Source organism: Bombina bombina, chromosome 4, assembly GCF_027579735.1.
Source record: "Bombina bombina isolate aBomBom1 chromosome 4, aBomBom1.pri, whole genome shotgun sequence".
Classification (NCBI taxonomy): domain Eukaryota; kingdom Metazoa; phylum Chordata; class Amphibia; order Anura; family Bombinatoridae; genus Bombina; species Bombina bombina.
Genome location: NC_069502.1, coordinates 842,254,871 through 842,271,427, shown reverse-complemented (window position 1 = coordinate 842,271,427; position 16,557 = coordinate 842,254,871). Strand labels below are relative to the sequence as shown.

The following is a 16,557-nucleotide window of genomic DNA, read 5'->3' as shown; positions in this document are numbered from 1 at the left end:
TGCGTTAGGAGCTGAACGCTGCTTTTTTGCAGGTGTTAGGTTTTTTTTCAGCTCAAACAGCCCCATTGTTTTCTATGGGGGAATCGTGCACGAGCACGTTTTTGAGGCTGGCCGCGTCCGTAAGCAACTCTGGTATCGAGAGTTGCATTTGCGGTAAAAATGCTCTACGCTCCTTTTTTGGAGCCTAACGCAGCATTTGTTTGAACTCTCGATACCAGAGTTAAATTTATGGTGCGGCCAGAAAAAAGCCTGCGGAGCGTTAACAGCCCTTCTACCGCCAAACTCCAAATCTAGGCCTAAGTATTTCTTCCGGTGATTTAAATAATTTGCCTTCCGAGTCTATATGTTTTATTATAGGGGAAGCTTTGTCAAATTTAACCAGCTTTGCCAAAAGTTTCCCGGTTTTATTGCCATAATGATACAGCTTAGCCTGCCACTTAAGATCTCTTTGGGTGGCTTTATACATTAAACAAGAGTCCCTTTCTGCTAAGGCATTAGTATATCTAAGCCAGTTTTCTGACGTTCTCTGGTATATATAACGATTATAGGCATTAGTAACTGCCCTCACTAGTTCCCTTTCTCTAGTTTTAAGTCTTTTAGTCCTAGATATACTATATGCTAATATTTCCCCCCGCAAAACCGCTTTGGCTGATTCCCAAAATAAAGCAGGTCGATATATATATTCACGATTAAAAAAACATATTCGCGAAATCTTTGAGCCAGTTTTTGAATTTTAAGTCAGAAGCTAAATATCGTGGGAAATGAAACCCAGTATTTTTATGTTTTGAGGGGCTTACTTGCAACCCAAGAGATATTGGGGCATGGTCCAAAGTAGTAATAGGTAAGATTTCAGCTTTTACCTTAAATTTGATTAATCGTTCATCAATCAGGAAGTGATCTATCCTAGACAGAGATTATGTGCCCTTGAGTGACACGTATATTCTCTCACGTCGGGGTTCTGTACTCTCCATATGTCGCATAGCTTCAGGTTCCGAAGCAGTTTAATGAACAATTTTGACTCCAGATTATCTCTCTTGGTTTTAGTCAGAGTAGAATTCTGTCTCAATCTGTTGAGAGGATACTGCGGTGCCATGTTGAAGTCCCCTCCAAGTACTAGATATCCCTCTGCAAATAACATAAGTTTGTTTTGTAGTGTTTCCCAAAAAGAGAGACTAAAGATATTAGGAGCGTAGACATTACAAAATGTATTTAGTGTTTCTGAAATCCTGATTTTTTACCATTAGATACCTCCCCTCTTGATCTGATTCTACATGAACGACTTTGTATGCTAGTTTCTTCCCCAGAAGAATTGCTACCCCACCTTTTCTATTTAAAGTAGAAGAAAACAAGACTTTCTTGACCCAAGATGTTTTTAACTTAAGTACTTCCTCAGATTTTAAATGGGTTTGTTGTAAAAAAAGCTATATCCGTGTTACTTTTCCTTAATTGAGATAATATTAATTTTCGTTTTATAGGAGAAGTAAGGCCTCCTATGTTCCAGGAGGTCAATTTAAAATTGTTCTCCTTGTGCATCATCTACTCATTAAACATAAAAGGTAGCAAAAAAAAAAAGAGCAAAACAAGAACCCAATAACCCAAAATAAACCAAGCAGTTAGAGGGAGTTCATCCCCACTCCCTCGCCAACCCTTATACTCAAGAATTTTCACCATTATTAACCGAGAGGGTAATTATAACTCTCTCCTACTTTCCCTCTATCCTATTTTGATACTGAAGGATAAGTCTCCGCATAAAATTTTTCAGCATCCTGTGCTGACTCAAAAAAATAAGTGTGCCCATCTATCAGTACTTTCAACTTTGCCGGGTAAAGTAGCGTGGCCCAAGCACCTTGTTTTATAAAATTTGTACAGTGTGGGGCAAGTTCCCTTCTTTTTGTAGCTGTTTCTATTGAATAGTCTTGAAACATAAGGATTTTTGCACCATCAAGGAAAATAGGTTGTTGTTTGCGGTAAGCTTGAAGCAAAGTAACTTTATGTTGAAAGTTTAGAATTTTTGCTATTATTGGCCTCGATCTTGTATTCACTTTACTTAAGCTAAATTAACCTGTTCTATGAGCCCTTTCAATGATTATCTGTGGTTGAGATTCAGGGATCTGAAGTAGTCGGGGTAGAGTGATTGACAGTAATTTTTCTAGATCTTCAAATTGTTTTCCCTCTCGGACCCTGATCACTCTTAAGTTGTGGGACCCTGATCACTCTTACTCTGCATTTTTAAGAGTGTGTTGTTAGTAGCTTCAAGGGTAGATTTATAGGACATAGTCAGGTCCTCAAGGTCTGAGATCCTTTGCTCAGCCTCAGATATTCTATACGCAAATTGTTTTATTTCATTGGACAAGGATGCAATATCCTGTTTTATTTCATCCCGCAATAGGTCAAATTTGGGGGTTAAGGCTAGTGAATTACTAGTAACTAGTGTTTGTATATCTAAAGGTTCCGTCGTAAGTGAGGGGTTTACCATAAGTGATTGTGTCTCTACCGGAGTTTCAAGAATAGTTTTGTTTTTCTTATCTCTTTGTCTCCCCGTCATAGCTAAAGGAGAGGTTTTAGGGTGACCGTGCAGATATTTATCCATATATGACTAAAAAAAACAAAAATACCACGTGAATTGTGAGGGGAGAACGAAAAAAAAGGGGGATTTGTGAAGTGATCTCGTGAAGGTGAAAGAGGAAGGCCAGGAGGGCGTGCAGGGTATAGGGGGTGATATCCACCCAGTTATCTACTTGTACAAAAAAATAGAGAAGAAATTATAAAGACAGTATGTCAGTTTGTGGTTATGATCTCCTTTACAGTTATGGGGGGAAACAACACGTAAGCTTATTTTACCCGGTCTCTTGGGCCTAGAGTTAATTTATCGTTTTAGTTTATTTATTACAGTACAAGGTGTTTCCTTATATATGATTCTTAGTTATTCCCCCTCATGCTAGAATGTTCCCTTTAATTACTGTGTTCTCCAATTAAGGAAATTTATTATCAAGATTAATACCTTAACATTCTACTTAATATTTAAACGGCCTTGTACCGCTCCTAATTCCAGTAAGAGATGTATTAATACAGCATAAACTCCACATAAGAGCCTAGGAGGAAGAGAACTAAATGATATTTTCACTTTATGTATAATATTGATTACACCACTTTATTCTCTTTTCTCTCCCTTTTCTTTTTCTTTCTTCTCCTTCCCCTTCGCCCTTCCTCTTCCCTTTCCCTTCTTCCGCCTCTCTTTTCCCCTTCCTTCCACTTCAAGGAGAATTTAATTAGGTACTTCAATAATTGCCCAGAGAATAAGTTGCTAATCTAGTTATAGGTTTAATGACGGGGAAAAATACTAGGAATCGCTAATAGGCTACTTGGGCCAACATCAATGGTCTCCTAGATGTGATAAGTTGCTGTATAGCTTATATTTCCCTAGATAGAGGGAGCCCCCAGTATATTATACAGAAAGAAAAAAAATAAGCAAATAGGACAGTAATTATATACCTTTCCCCTATATTTTTCTTTCTTTTTTTTTTTTCTTTTCTTCCTGTGTCCAAATGTAGTTTACTAACAGGGCAATCTATTTCGGTGTCCCATATTTCCTTCTCTAAGATACATAGTTAAGCCCTCTTATTTACTAGCATCAACTCTCTAGATCTAGAAGAAGACAGCAGAATAACTATACAAAATTCTTATTACTAGCACAAGAGCAGAGAAAATTAAAATTAAGCATAGGGAAGGAAAAAAGATAATAAAGCGTTTTATATGCAGTTGTCTCCACTGTTTAGCTTTTTCTCAGGTCTGACCATCTGATCAGCATTATTTTTTTTCCCAATACATGTGTGGATCTTAGCGATTTTAAACGTGTCAAACACTTTCATCTTTCTTAACAGATAACAGACAATATTGCAAAGAGTACCCTTTAGTCATTATCAGGATATACTTGTAACACCGAGATTCCTTTCTTCTATGTTCACTGTATCGTTTCCTAGTGTTAATACAGTTATTTTCATAGGCAGGCTGAAGCAAATCTCCCCACAGTCTGTAATATTTTTTAGGATATTTTCTTCAGACTGAGACCGCTTTTTCCCATGTCGTGTTGCCCTTCTTGACAATTATTCAGTCCCCCTGCTCCCCCTGTACATCCTCACAGCAAGTTTTGCTCAATATTTGTTTTCCGAGTGTGCAATATTAAGTCTGAAGACAAAAAATAGACTCACCTCTCTTCATCTGCCTCTTGTCGCGGATCAGTTGAATGGGAGTAAGAAAACTTCTTGCGTAGGCAATAAGCAGCCCTTAGAAGAGGAAACAGCTTCCTAATGTTGGATCCCACACTCAGGATCGTCTGTCACGACCCCAGATAGTCTCACCTCCTCTTACGCAGCATCGGTGGGAGAGGGGGGAGAAGGATTCTAAGCCAATTTCTTCCGATGTCAAAAGATATTCCTTTAGGACTTACTCTTCCCCTCAGGCGGATCCAGCAGTGAGCTCCTCTCACACAACACCGGAGAGAGAGGGAGAAGTTCAACGGCTGCCACAGCAAGATTCCGGGAGGATCTCCAGGGGAGCCCAGGCAGTACTAGGAGTCCCGAGTAGCACGGTGGGGAGCCTAATCGGCCCACCAGGAGTGGAAAGCAGGTAACAGGGCCAACAGGTGCAGGCAATCTTGTCCACGTTATGATACACGGCTCCTCCGTTCCTCCACCGTAACAGATTCAATCCCCGCCTCCTCTCACTCCGTCCCAGCGGGGAGAGTCAGTGTGCTCCGACCAAGAAGGATCCCAAGCAGACCCCAGGAGGGCCACAATCAGCAGGCAGAGACAAGGTCCGCAACCGCAGAGAGGACGCTCCCCAGCAAAAAAAAAAACCCCCACCTTCGGCGAAGAGGCAGGCAGGAAAATCAGGAGTCAGAGGTGAGCCTGTTTCTGCTAAATTACAAGGGGAGCAGGTGAGTTTTTCCCTTCTGAAAAAAATAGTTTTATCGTGCTCTCAGCTCTTCTCCCACATCCGGCACAAGGGTTAAGGGAATGACTCATAAATTAAGTACTTTTTTTTTTTAAGTAGCACTGTGAGTTGACTTTGACAGTTATCAGTTCCTCTGTTATAGAGGTTCTTTCAGTATGAGGGTATTTCCTAGCTTGGTTTAAATTGCTATAACAGCTGTTGTGGTTCCAGGAGCGATATCTTGAGCTATCCAGGTAGCTACCCCAGTAATTGGGGTAAGGCGCGAAGAAACCAGCAGCTGTACGACTGGAGCAGAGAGCTCAGCAACACGTACTTGCTCCTCCTCCACCGGAACGAAAGAACATGCCAGGACATGTAATTTTAAACAACTTTCCAATTTACTTTTATCACCAATTTTGCTTTGTTCTCTTGGTATTCTTAGTTGAAAGCTAAACCTAGGAGATTCATATGCTAATTTCTTAGACCTTGAAGGCCGCCTCTAATCTAAATGCACTTTGATAGTTTTTTACCACTAGAGGGCATTAGTTCACATGTTTCATATAGATAACATTGAGCTCATGCACGTGAATTTACCATGGAGACCACTCTGATTGGCTAATATGCAAGTCTGACAAAAGAACTGAAATAAGGGGGCAGTCTGCTGAGGCTTAGATACAAGGTAATTACAGAGGTAAAATGTGTATAATTATAACTGTGTTGGTTATGCAAAACTGGGGAATTGGTAATTAAGGGATTATCTATCTTTTAAAACAACAAAAATTCTGGTGTTGACTGACCCTTTAAGCTGTGGCAACTGTAACTCCATGATTAAGGGAGAATTTTTTTATCACCCCACACAAGGCACAAAATATACTAATAATATACACACTATTTAACATGTAGATCAAAGTACATAATATATCTTATTAAATATCCGTGGCCTTAATTATATTGGCGAGTCCTGTAGAGAAGCCAGGGAGCGCATCACGGAACACAAATCTAACATAAGGTTTAATAATAAAAATGCCCCTGTCTCATCACACTTCATTGAAGCAGGACATAACATCAGCCAATTGCCCTTCCAAATTATCGAGAGAGTGTATACCCCTAGGAGGGGGGTGACAGAGAGCATCTCCTTAAGGCCAGGGAAATGTACTGGATTAGTATATTGCAAACTTTAAAACCAAGGGGCCTCAATAAGGACTTTGACTGGTCACTGGATGAATATCTCCTTATTTACTTTTTGATAAGATTCCTCATGATGTCTGTATAAATCCTATGCATAATACTGTACATTTATAAGATTGTCGTATATATTATGCCATGTAGCTCATTTATCTTACCTTATCTGTAGATTTATTCTCTGTTTAATACTCTGTAAAGATTGTAGTGGTGTCTAATATGCAATGCTGCTCCTCTTTTTTTTAAATTGTATATACAGTGGCTATATGTATATATTTTTATTGTATATTCTGTACTGCTTTTATAACCCTTTATTTACACTGTCTTCTTAAGATAAGAAATACTCTTATGGAAAAATATAAAAATAATTTACACTAGGTGGCGCTGTGTTCTAATTAATGGGTGATTGGCCTGCACCTGTGTACAGGTATAAAGGTAGCCTCTTTGTAAACTTATGCAGACATGACTAAGGACCTAGTACAGGTCTGAAACATTGTTTTTTGTGTGGCCCATGGTGTAATAAAGGTCTTTTTTTGTCATCTGCCAAGACTGGAGTACCTTTGTTCAAGATCCTGCTTGTCTGACCATCCTCTCTGGTGTGCACGGCACACTGCCGGTTCTGTGTAGGTCTGGGCCGGCCTTTTCTCCTTTTCAATTGCACTTATTTTGACCAATCTTTTTTTAAAGTTATTAACTTTTCAGCCTCCAATGTTTATAGCACACTGACACCTCTATTAGAACCACCTGCTTAGTTCTGTATTGTAGATATTTGAAACCACAACACTTATGTTTGTACAAAGATACAAAAGGGAAACGGGCAGCAAGCTTTTCCTTTTTGCTTTTAAACCTTCATTTTATCACTCATGTAAAACCATACAGCATACTGCCATAGGGGCCGAATTATCAAGCTCCGAATGGAGCGTGATGCCCCTGTTTCTGCGTGAGCCTTCAGGCTCGCCGGAAACAGAAGTTATGAAGCAGCGGTCTAAAAACCGCTGCTCCATAACTTGTCCGCCTGCTCTGAGGCTGCGGACAGAAATCAACCCGATTGAATACGATCGGGTTGATTGACACCCCTTGCTAGCGGCCGATTGGCCGCAAATCTGCAGGGAGCGGCATTGCACAAGCAGTTCACAAGAACTATTGATGTGCGGCAGACGTGATACACTACATCGTATCATGTCCGCTTGCACTATGATAAATTGGCCCCATAGACTGTTACACGCAGGGTCCTTCATCAAAGAGTGCTATTTACATGATACACACTGTTTAATTATACACATTTACCTATTAGGAGGATTTCTCATGAGGAATCAAGAAAATAGCTGAATACAAAATTACTACAATATTCAAAGCTGCTGGTTTATTTGGACCCATAGCTGGTCCCTATTAACCCTTAAGGTGGAGACATTAAAGGGACAGGAAACCCCCACATTTTCTTTCATGATTTGGATAGAACATACATTTTTAAACGGCTTTCCAATTTACTTCCATTATCAACTTTGCTTTGTTCTCTTGTTATCCTTTGCTGAAGGAACAAGGTTGTAGTATTAGAAGCAAGAGGAACACATCTAGTCAGCCAATCACAAAAGACAAATGAGTGCAGATACCAATTAACAGCAGCTCCGACTCATGTAGGATATGTGCATATTCTTTTTCAACAAGGGATACCAAGAGAACAAAGCACATTTAAAAAAAGAAGAGAATTTAAAACTGCCTTAAATTGACATGCTCTATTTGAATCATGCAAGTTTAATTTTGACTTTCCTATCCCTTTAATATTTTATATAAGTTTATGTTGTACCATGTACTCTCATGGAACTTCCTGCTGTAATTACAGGGCTTCTAGAGGAAAACCTAGGCACCGGGCTATTAAATGTGAAGGAAGAGGATGAGACAGATGATATGAATAGTCATCAGAGTGAAATAGATTGGTCCCTCCCTGCCGGTGAGTAGTAATACGTGAGAGTCTTCCGGGGCTGTGCACGCAGTCACTTACTGCTCTCCCTCCCTGCCGGTGAGTAGTAATACGTGAGAGTCTTCCGGGGCTGTGCACGCAGTCACTTACTGCTCTCCCTCCCTGCCGGTGAGTAGTAATACGTGAGAGTCTGCCGGGGCTGTGCACACAGTTACTTACTGCTCGCCCTTGTAGTTTATTGTCTGGTTTATAAACAATAGGATTTTGACCCTTATTTAGTTCATGTTTTATTTTTATACTGGAATATAGCGGGTCACAGTAAAAAAATAGAAGCAAAGGAAAATGTGCAAAGTGTGTGTACTTGGTGATATGGTCTGCCTGGTAAATAAATAAGCTGTTTTATGGTAAAGCTATAAAAAGCAGATCATGGGATATAAAAACTGAATCTGTTTTATTTGTACAGACGAAGACGACACTGATATATTGAAAGTTGAGATAACAGACGATCTGTGTGTAACGCTGGGAACCCCGTATGAGGAAACCAGTGACAGTATCAGCCCACGTGAGTGCACATGTATCTTGTGTCTGAGGTATGCAGGTTATGGGTGAGTGTGCCCGTGTCTTGTGTCTAAGAGATGTGGTTTACATGTAAGTAACAACTTACATAGTGTCTGGAGGACGTAGGATATAGGTAAGTATGCACATATATTGTGAGGTACGTGGGTTACAGATGAGCAACACAAACGTTAGCAACATTTTGTGAACAAAAAATCATGGCTGATTAAAAGCATTTGTTGAGACCAAAACATTGATACATTTTTTGGACCCAGGTCAGTGTGAACATGTGTTGTGACTGAGGGACGCAGGTTGCAGGTGTGTGCTTGTGTGTTATGTCCGAGGTATACAGGTTGCAGGTGAGTTTGCATATGTGTTGTGTCTGAGGGATGGGATTTACAGGTGAGTATGTATATAGGTTATGTCTGGGGTACATAGGTTATAGGAGAGTGTTCACATGTGTTGTGTGACGGACACAGTTTATAGGTGAGTGTGCATGTATGTTCTGTCCGAGATTCTTGGGTCACAGATGAGTGTGATGATCTACTTAATAATTATATTTTGTTTACATATTAATTTATAGCTCGCCACGTGATTTTATCTATATATAAGGGGAGAGATATTAATACATCCCATGGATACTACAAACTACTTACACATACGTGTATTCCCATGTACAGGCCGTATGGATGTGACGCCTTCTGATGGCTCAGCAGTTGAGCGCAGAAGAGAACCGTATGTGTTTGATCAGGTGAAGACTGAGGAGGATGAAGTTCCTATAAATACGGCTACAGGTGATTAGCGGATATTAAGTAAAGGGAAGATTCTGTGATGGTGACATTTTGTCTCATATAAATAACAGCTAATGTATATTTCCATCTAAAGGGGAGGAGAGTCCATGGCTTCATTCATTACTTTTAGGAATTAAGAACCTGGCCACCAGGAGGAGGCAAAGACACCCCAGCCAAAGGCTTAAATACCTACCCCACTTCCATCACCCCCAGTCATTCTTTGCCTTTTGTCGCAGGAGGATGGCAGCGAAGTGCCAAAGATTCGGAATAGTCTCTTATGGAGGGTAGTACTCTTCGGAATGGGACTGGAGTTTTAAGTAGTCCTGTCAGCCTCTCAGTGAGAGCCTGGGTGAAAGTTAGAGTCCTGAGATGCAGGGAGAGTCTTTTTGCGAAACCATCCCGACTCATATTAACATCTCCACAAGAAATCAGCATTGACGAGTTTCGCTGCCTGCTTTCTACACTCAAGTCAATGTCAGGAGCGATGCTACTACCCTGTCACACTTGAATGGCCGTGTTCCTGTTCCACGGCATAGATTCTGGTAAGATTGTTTAATTTTATTATACTCATAATGATAACGGAGAAGACAGGATCACAGTATTTATTTTATCTTTATAGAATCAAGGGTTTATACATAATATTGTTTATTGTGTCATTGCCGCGTTATGTGCGAGATGAGGCTCTGGCAATGGGTGGAACTTACAGGTTCACTTCCGGGAGTATTTGCGCTGCCGTTTTGGCGCGTTTTTCTCCCTAGTGCAGGGGCGGTCTTGCAAGGCATTATATGTGACCGGGTGTGGCCTATTCAACTTCCTCTGTTGATCAGCGGCGCAGGAGACGAAGCGGTTTCTGTAGTCCGGGTCATAGGAGGTGGTGAGCGCCCGGCCATTGGAGGTTATAAAGGTTCCTGTTTATTAAGTAAATCTAGTCCATAATAAAGGCACAAGCTATGGAGAACTCTGACGCGTTAGAGGTTACTCCCTCTTTAACAAAGGCTCATACCTGTGTTTATTGTGAGGAGGTTCTGATAGATCAGCCTGCTCAACTATGTTCCACATGCCTTGATAAAGTTGCAACATCTAAAAATAAAAGGATGTCTAGCACTACTGAGCCGTCCACCTCTGAGAGTTCTCCGTCCCGTGAGGTGCGTTCCCTGTATTCATCTCCGATTGCACATGCAGCGCCCCAGGGTCCAGCCATTACTCCTACGGAAGAGATTAGTTTTCCGTCAGATTTTGCGGAACAACTCTAAACGGCGGTATCGAAAGTGATCCATGCCTTACCACGTTCTGCTAAGCGCAAGTGTAGGGCGTATCATGGCAGCCCAGCCCAGGGGTTGTCTACGCTTATGGAAATATCAGAGGCGTTATATGATGATGAGGCCCACTCCGACTCTTCGTAAGATGCACCTTCTGGGTTGGAATCCGTGTAATCTAAACCTCCGGCTGCGGAGGAGCCTGACTTTAGGTTTAGGATAGAGAATTTGCGCTTTTTGCTGAAGCAAGTGCTTGCTACTCTGGAGGTTCCAGAACCGAAGCATCTGGAGGAACCTTTGATTCCTAAGCTTGATAAAGTATATGAGGACAGGGTGGTACCTCAGACCTTCCCGGTTCCTGTTAAGATGGCTAATTTTATTAAGAATGAATGGGAGCGATTAGGTTCTTCCTTTTCCTCTTCTTCTTCTTCATTTAAAGGGACAGTCTAGGCCAAAATAAACTTTCATGATTCAGATAGAGCATGTAATTTTAAACAATTTTCCAATTTACTTTTATCACCAATTTTGCTTTGTTCTCTTGGTATTCTTAGTTGAAAGCTTAACCTAGGAGGTTCATATGCTAATTTCTTAGACCTTGAAGCCCACCTCTTTCAGATTGCATTTTAACAGTTTTTCACCACTAGAGGGTGTTAGTTAACATATTTCATATAGATAACACTGTGCTCGTGCACATGAAGTTATCTGGGAGCAGGCACTGATTGGCTAGACTGCAAGTCTGTCAAAAGAACTGAAAAAAGGGGCAGTTTGCAGAGGCTTAGATACAAGATAATCACAGAGGTTAAAAGTATATTATTATAACTGTGTTGGTTATGCAAAACTGGGGAATGGGTAATAAAGGGATTATCTTTTAAAACAATAAAAATTCTGGTGTAGACTGTCCCTTTAAGAAACTGTTCCCCGTTCTGGACTCTCAGCTTGAACTATAGGGGACCGTCCCTAAAGTGGATTCTGCTATCTCTACGCTCGCAAAGCGGATGACTATTCCTCTCGAGGATAGCGAAAGTGGATCAGTCCAAGCAAAACTTGGAAACCTGCTTAGTCTTGGAACAAGTCCAAGCAGAACAAGAAGCCTGCCGAGACAAAATCGGCATGAAGGGACGGCCACCGACCGGTCGACGGACCAAGTAGGGGGCAGATTTTCTCTCTTCTCAGAAGCCTGGTTGAAGGACGTTCAGGACCCTTGGGTTCTGGAGGTTGTCGCCCAGGGTTACAGGATAGGGTTCAGATCCCATCCGCCCAGGGACAGATTCCTCCTGTCAAACCTGTCTTCAAGACCAGAAAAGAGAGAGGCCTTTCTAGAATTTGTGAGGGATCTATCCTCTCTTGAAGTTATCATACCAGTACCCCAAGCAGAAAGGGGTCTAGGGTACTATTCTAATCTCTTTGTGGTTCCAAAGAAGGAGGGCACGTTCCACCCGATTCTGGACCTAAAGTGTTTAAACAAGTTTCTGGCTGTTCCATCATTCAAAATTGAAACGATCAGATCTATTCTGCCCCTAGTTCAAGAGGGAGAGTTCATGACAACAATAGCCTTGAAGGATGCTTACCTTCATCTTCCAATTCACAGGGACCACTTCAAGTTCCTAAGATTTGCGTTTCTGGAATAACACTTCCAGTTTGTAGCCCTTCCCTTTGGTCTGGCGATGGCCCCGAGAGTCTTCACGAAGGTTCTGGGGGCGCTACTTACAGTTGCCAGATCCAGAGGCAATGGATGACATTCTAGTCCAGGTGACATTGTTCAGTCTTGCAGAGGATCACTCGAGGGCTCTTCTTCTCTTGCTCCAATCTCACGGTTGGAAAATCAACTCAAGAACGAGTTCCCTGGGTCCCAGCAATAGGGTAGAGTTCCTGGGCACGATAAAAGACTCTATATTCATGAAAATATTTCTCACAGAACAACGACGCAGGAAGATTGCGTCCACCTGTCTTGCCCTTCAGTCCTCCTCAAGCCCCTCGGTGGCTCAGTGTATGGAGGTGATCAGGCTCATGGTTTCCAGCATAGACATCATTCCATTTGCCAGGTTCCATCTCAGACCTCTTCAATTGTGCATGTTGAGACAGTGGAACAGCGATCATTCAGATCTATCACAGCAGATATACATGGATGCTCGGACTCGGAACTCCCTCTCTTGGTGGATCCGTCCGGAGCAACTCTCCCTGGGGACATTCTTCTTGAGACCGTCCTGGGAAATTGTGACCACGGACGCAAGTCTGGCAGGATGGGGAGCTGTTTGGGGTGCCAGGATGGCACAAGGAAAATAGACCCGGGAGGAGCCTCTCCTCCCGATAAATATTCTGGAACTTCGAGCAATCTACAATGCCCTAAAGGCGTGGCCTCCTCTGGAGTCGTTCAGCTTCATCAGATTCCATACTGACAACATTAGCTCAGTGGCTTACATCAACCATCAAGGAGGTACGAGAAGCTCCCTAGCAATGAGGGAGGTGTCTCGGATTTTGGAGGGGGCGTAGTCCCACAGCTGCTTGCTCTCAGCGATCCACATTCCAGATGTGGAAAACTGGGAAGCGGACATTCTCAGCAGGCAATCCTTCCATCCGGGGAAATGGTCTCTCCACCCCGAAGTATTTGCGGAGATTTGTCTCAGATGGGGAACACCGGAGATAGATCTCATGGCGTCCAGACTCAATTGCAAGCTACCCCGATACGGGTCGAGGTCAAGGGATACTCAGGCAGAGCTGATAGATGCCTTAGTGGTACCTTGGGGGTTCAGCCTAGCTTACATTGTCCCACCGTTACCACTTCTACCTTGTGTAGTGGCACGCATCAAACAGGAGCGAGCTTCAGCTATTCTGATTGCTCCGTCATGGCCGCAGAGGACGGGGTTTGCGGATCTGGTAGTTATGTCATCCTCTCCGCTATGGAGGTTACCCTGTCGCAGGGATCTGCTGGAACAGGGTCCCTTTCAACATCAAAATCTCAATTCTCGGAGGCTGACTGCGTGGAGATTGAACGCCTAGTCTTGGCCAAGAGAGGATTTTCTGAAAGTGTGATTGATACTTTAGTTCAGGCAAGGAAGCCAGTCACTCGTCGCATCTATCATAAGGTGTGGCAGACTTACTTGTCCTGGTGTGAAAAGCATGGATATCCTTGGCACAAGGTGAAGGTATCCAGGATTCTGTCCTTTCTCCAGGATGGCTTGGAGAAGGGTCTTACCACCAGTTCCTTAAAGGGATAGATTTTGACCTTATCAGTCTTGTTGCACAGGAGACTCGCTGAGCTTCATGATATCCAATCTTTTGTTCAGGCTCTGTCTAGAATCAGGCCTGTCTTTTGACAGTCTGCTCCTCCATGGAGCTTAAACTTGGTCCTTAAGGTATTGCAGAGGGTTCCTTTTGAGCCTATGCATTCTATTGACATTAAGATTATGTCCTGGAAGGTTCTCTTCCTATTGGCTATTGCATCGGCATGCAGAGTTTCTGAAATGGAGGCCTTGCAATGTGAGCCTCCTTATCTGTTTTTTCATGCGGATAAGGCTGTTCTTCGCACTGGTTTGGGGTTTCTTCCCAAGGTGGTGTCTAACCGTAACCTCTTCTATTTCTTTGTCTTTTTGGTTGAGGAGCTTGATTCGCTTGGCCTACAAGACAGCGGAACATAAGCCTCCTCAGAGGATCACGGCTCATTCAACTAGAGCTTTGGCTTCGTCTTGGGCCTTCAAGAATGAGAGAAGATAAGAAGGTTTGTTAAAGATACTAGCACTTTTTACTCTAATTAGCTGCCCCAAATGGTGAGTAGATCTCCTAACTACTAACCAATTAAGGAAAAAGTGAAAAATACGAGTATGGGGTAGCGCTAAAAAAGCATAGAGATAAGGAAAAAGTATTTTAAATGCAATTGTAATATGCAAATATAATATAATGCAAATGTTATATGCAAATACTATAGAGAACTAATTATTAAATGATGGGTGTAAACAGACACCTAATGTTTTTAGTGTAATTATAAATATCAGTGATAGGTGCTAAATTTGTGCTAAAAAAATCTTAGAGGAAACTAATAATTCAAATTCAATTAATGTAGAAATATAGTTCAATTTTTTTTTTTTTAAATATAATATTTTTATTGAGGGTAATAAAGTATACAGCATACAGGTTACTCAATGAAACATATACATATAAAACATTTAACATGAATATCTCACAGTATAATAGGCAAACTGGGGAGCAACCTCACCACCACCCTCTATTTTTGCCCCTCCATAAATGCTCAGGCCACTTTTGGACCCTCGATTTCACTTCACTCTAACTGAGGGGATTAGTGAGATACAGACCCCTTTTGGGCCTGCAGATGACTGTCGCATAGAATACACAAAAGCATATATATAAGCATAAAAAAATAATCACAATGCTATCATGAAAAAAAAAAAAACATCCTACATTTACAATTTTTTGAGATTGTTAGATCGTGGTGACCTCCAGGCAAACAGGTCCACTTAAGGGACCAGAAACATTAGTCAGTCACTGAAGGCCCAGAAACAAATCTAATTTCAAAGAGTCCAGTGTCCATGTGTATAAAACAGCAGCAAGATTGGGAATCTGTAAACAGTATCAAAATATAGAAGTACAGCAGTGTACTTAATTTACTCTTAGTTAATGTAATTTAGCATTAAACACGGTAAACTGGTAGAGGTGTTATACTGAAGCAGGCCTCTGTTACCTCTGCAAACATAGGTAGACACAAACACTGAACATTAGTAATAACATACACAATAATGAAACTTTTAACCCAGGCAATCTTCGAATAACCAGAAAATAGTAGACACAGTAAATTGCCTGTATTAGGGCCTAAAGAACCAGTCTAAAGAATGTAGGAGAGACTTGTTACAAGTGAAAAGGGGGGGGGGGAGATTAATATAATAGTAGCGTACTCCTCCATTTGTTGGCCCACATGCCAGGATTTAAAGCAACTCTATCTTTAATGAGAAAATTAATAAATAAGGAAAACAAAGAAATCTAGTACTAGCCACATCCCAGAAGCTCCCAGACTAAGCGGCCATCTATAAGCTCTGCAGCTTGTTATGTGTAAAATTCTAGCAATAGAGGGATCTTAATGAGAGTATAAGCTTGACATCTGAGATTTGGGTTTTATCATTTGCTTCGCTATCCGTGAGCAAAGGGTATACCAGCACATTAGAAGCAATCATGGGGCCATAATAAGACGTACATCACACATCTCTCACACTTTTAAACATATAGGGATCAGAGACAAAACACTTTTAGCTAGAAAAGGAGGAAAATTAGGTATAGATTACTTGCTGCATCGTCCACATTATAGGTCCAGATATGTAATGAGCTTAAAAGAAAGGGATAGATACTCCCCCAAGCACCAAACCGTACTCCACTGTGGGTATGTTACTCCTCTACGTGAAGCTGTAGAATCATAGCTGCTCCGCAGCCGTGCATGCTTCCATCTTGTTCCTTAGAGGTTTTGATTCCCATAACTGGGCCGCCTCCCTGGATGTCCTATTCAACAGGAGTTGTTGGCTCTCCCCTCAGTTCGCCGAGACTCAGTTCCGTCTCAGCATCAGCTGGGTGCAAGCAGGCGGGTGCGTGGGGGGAGAGGCCCTCGGAGGACCTCAGGTCCTCTCTCACAGCGTTCACAGACAGAATAATGCCATCGAGTCTCTGACAAACCTCCCTCTCGAGTTCATCCATGTAGGTCCGCAATGCTTCAAATAGCTGCCCCATGATAGCAAAGGAGAGGGCTAGTACAGCTCAGATATCGCTATTCCAAATTTCTTAGTGCCCAGAGGGCTTCAGCAAGAGTTAGGCCCAATCTGTTCCTTGAATCTACGTTCTCAGTTCTGGGGAATGCGCTCTAGATTCCCCCAAATAGTTGATTGGGCAGTTGCAGGGTATAATTAGAGCATGCAAGTTTCATTTAGTG

The 16,557-nt window shown here is 41.9% G+C and overlaps 1 protein-coding gene across 1 annotated transcript in view; it reads left to right on the top strand.

The window, feature by feature from the left end:
- The window catches only part of LOC128657233 (gastrula zinc finger protein XlCGF26.1-like), a 106,348-nt gene that overhangs the window by 58,613 nt on the left and 31,178 nt on the right, over nt 1-16,557 (top strand). The window contains exons 3-5 of the mRNA XM_053711498.1: nt 7,955-8,062; nt 8,496-8,594; nt 9,268-9,381. Of these exons, the coding sequence (XP_053567473.1) occupies nt 7,955-8,062; nt 8,496-8,594; nt 9,268-9,381 (321 nt within the window). The remainder of the gene's footprint in view (nt 1-7,954; nt 8,063-8,495; nt 8,595-9,267; nt 9,382-16,557) is intronic.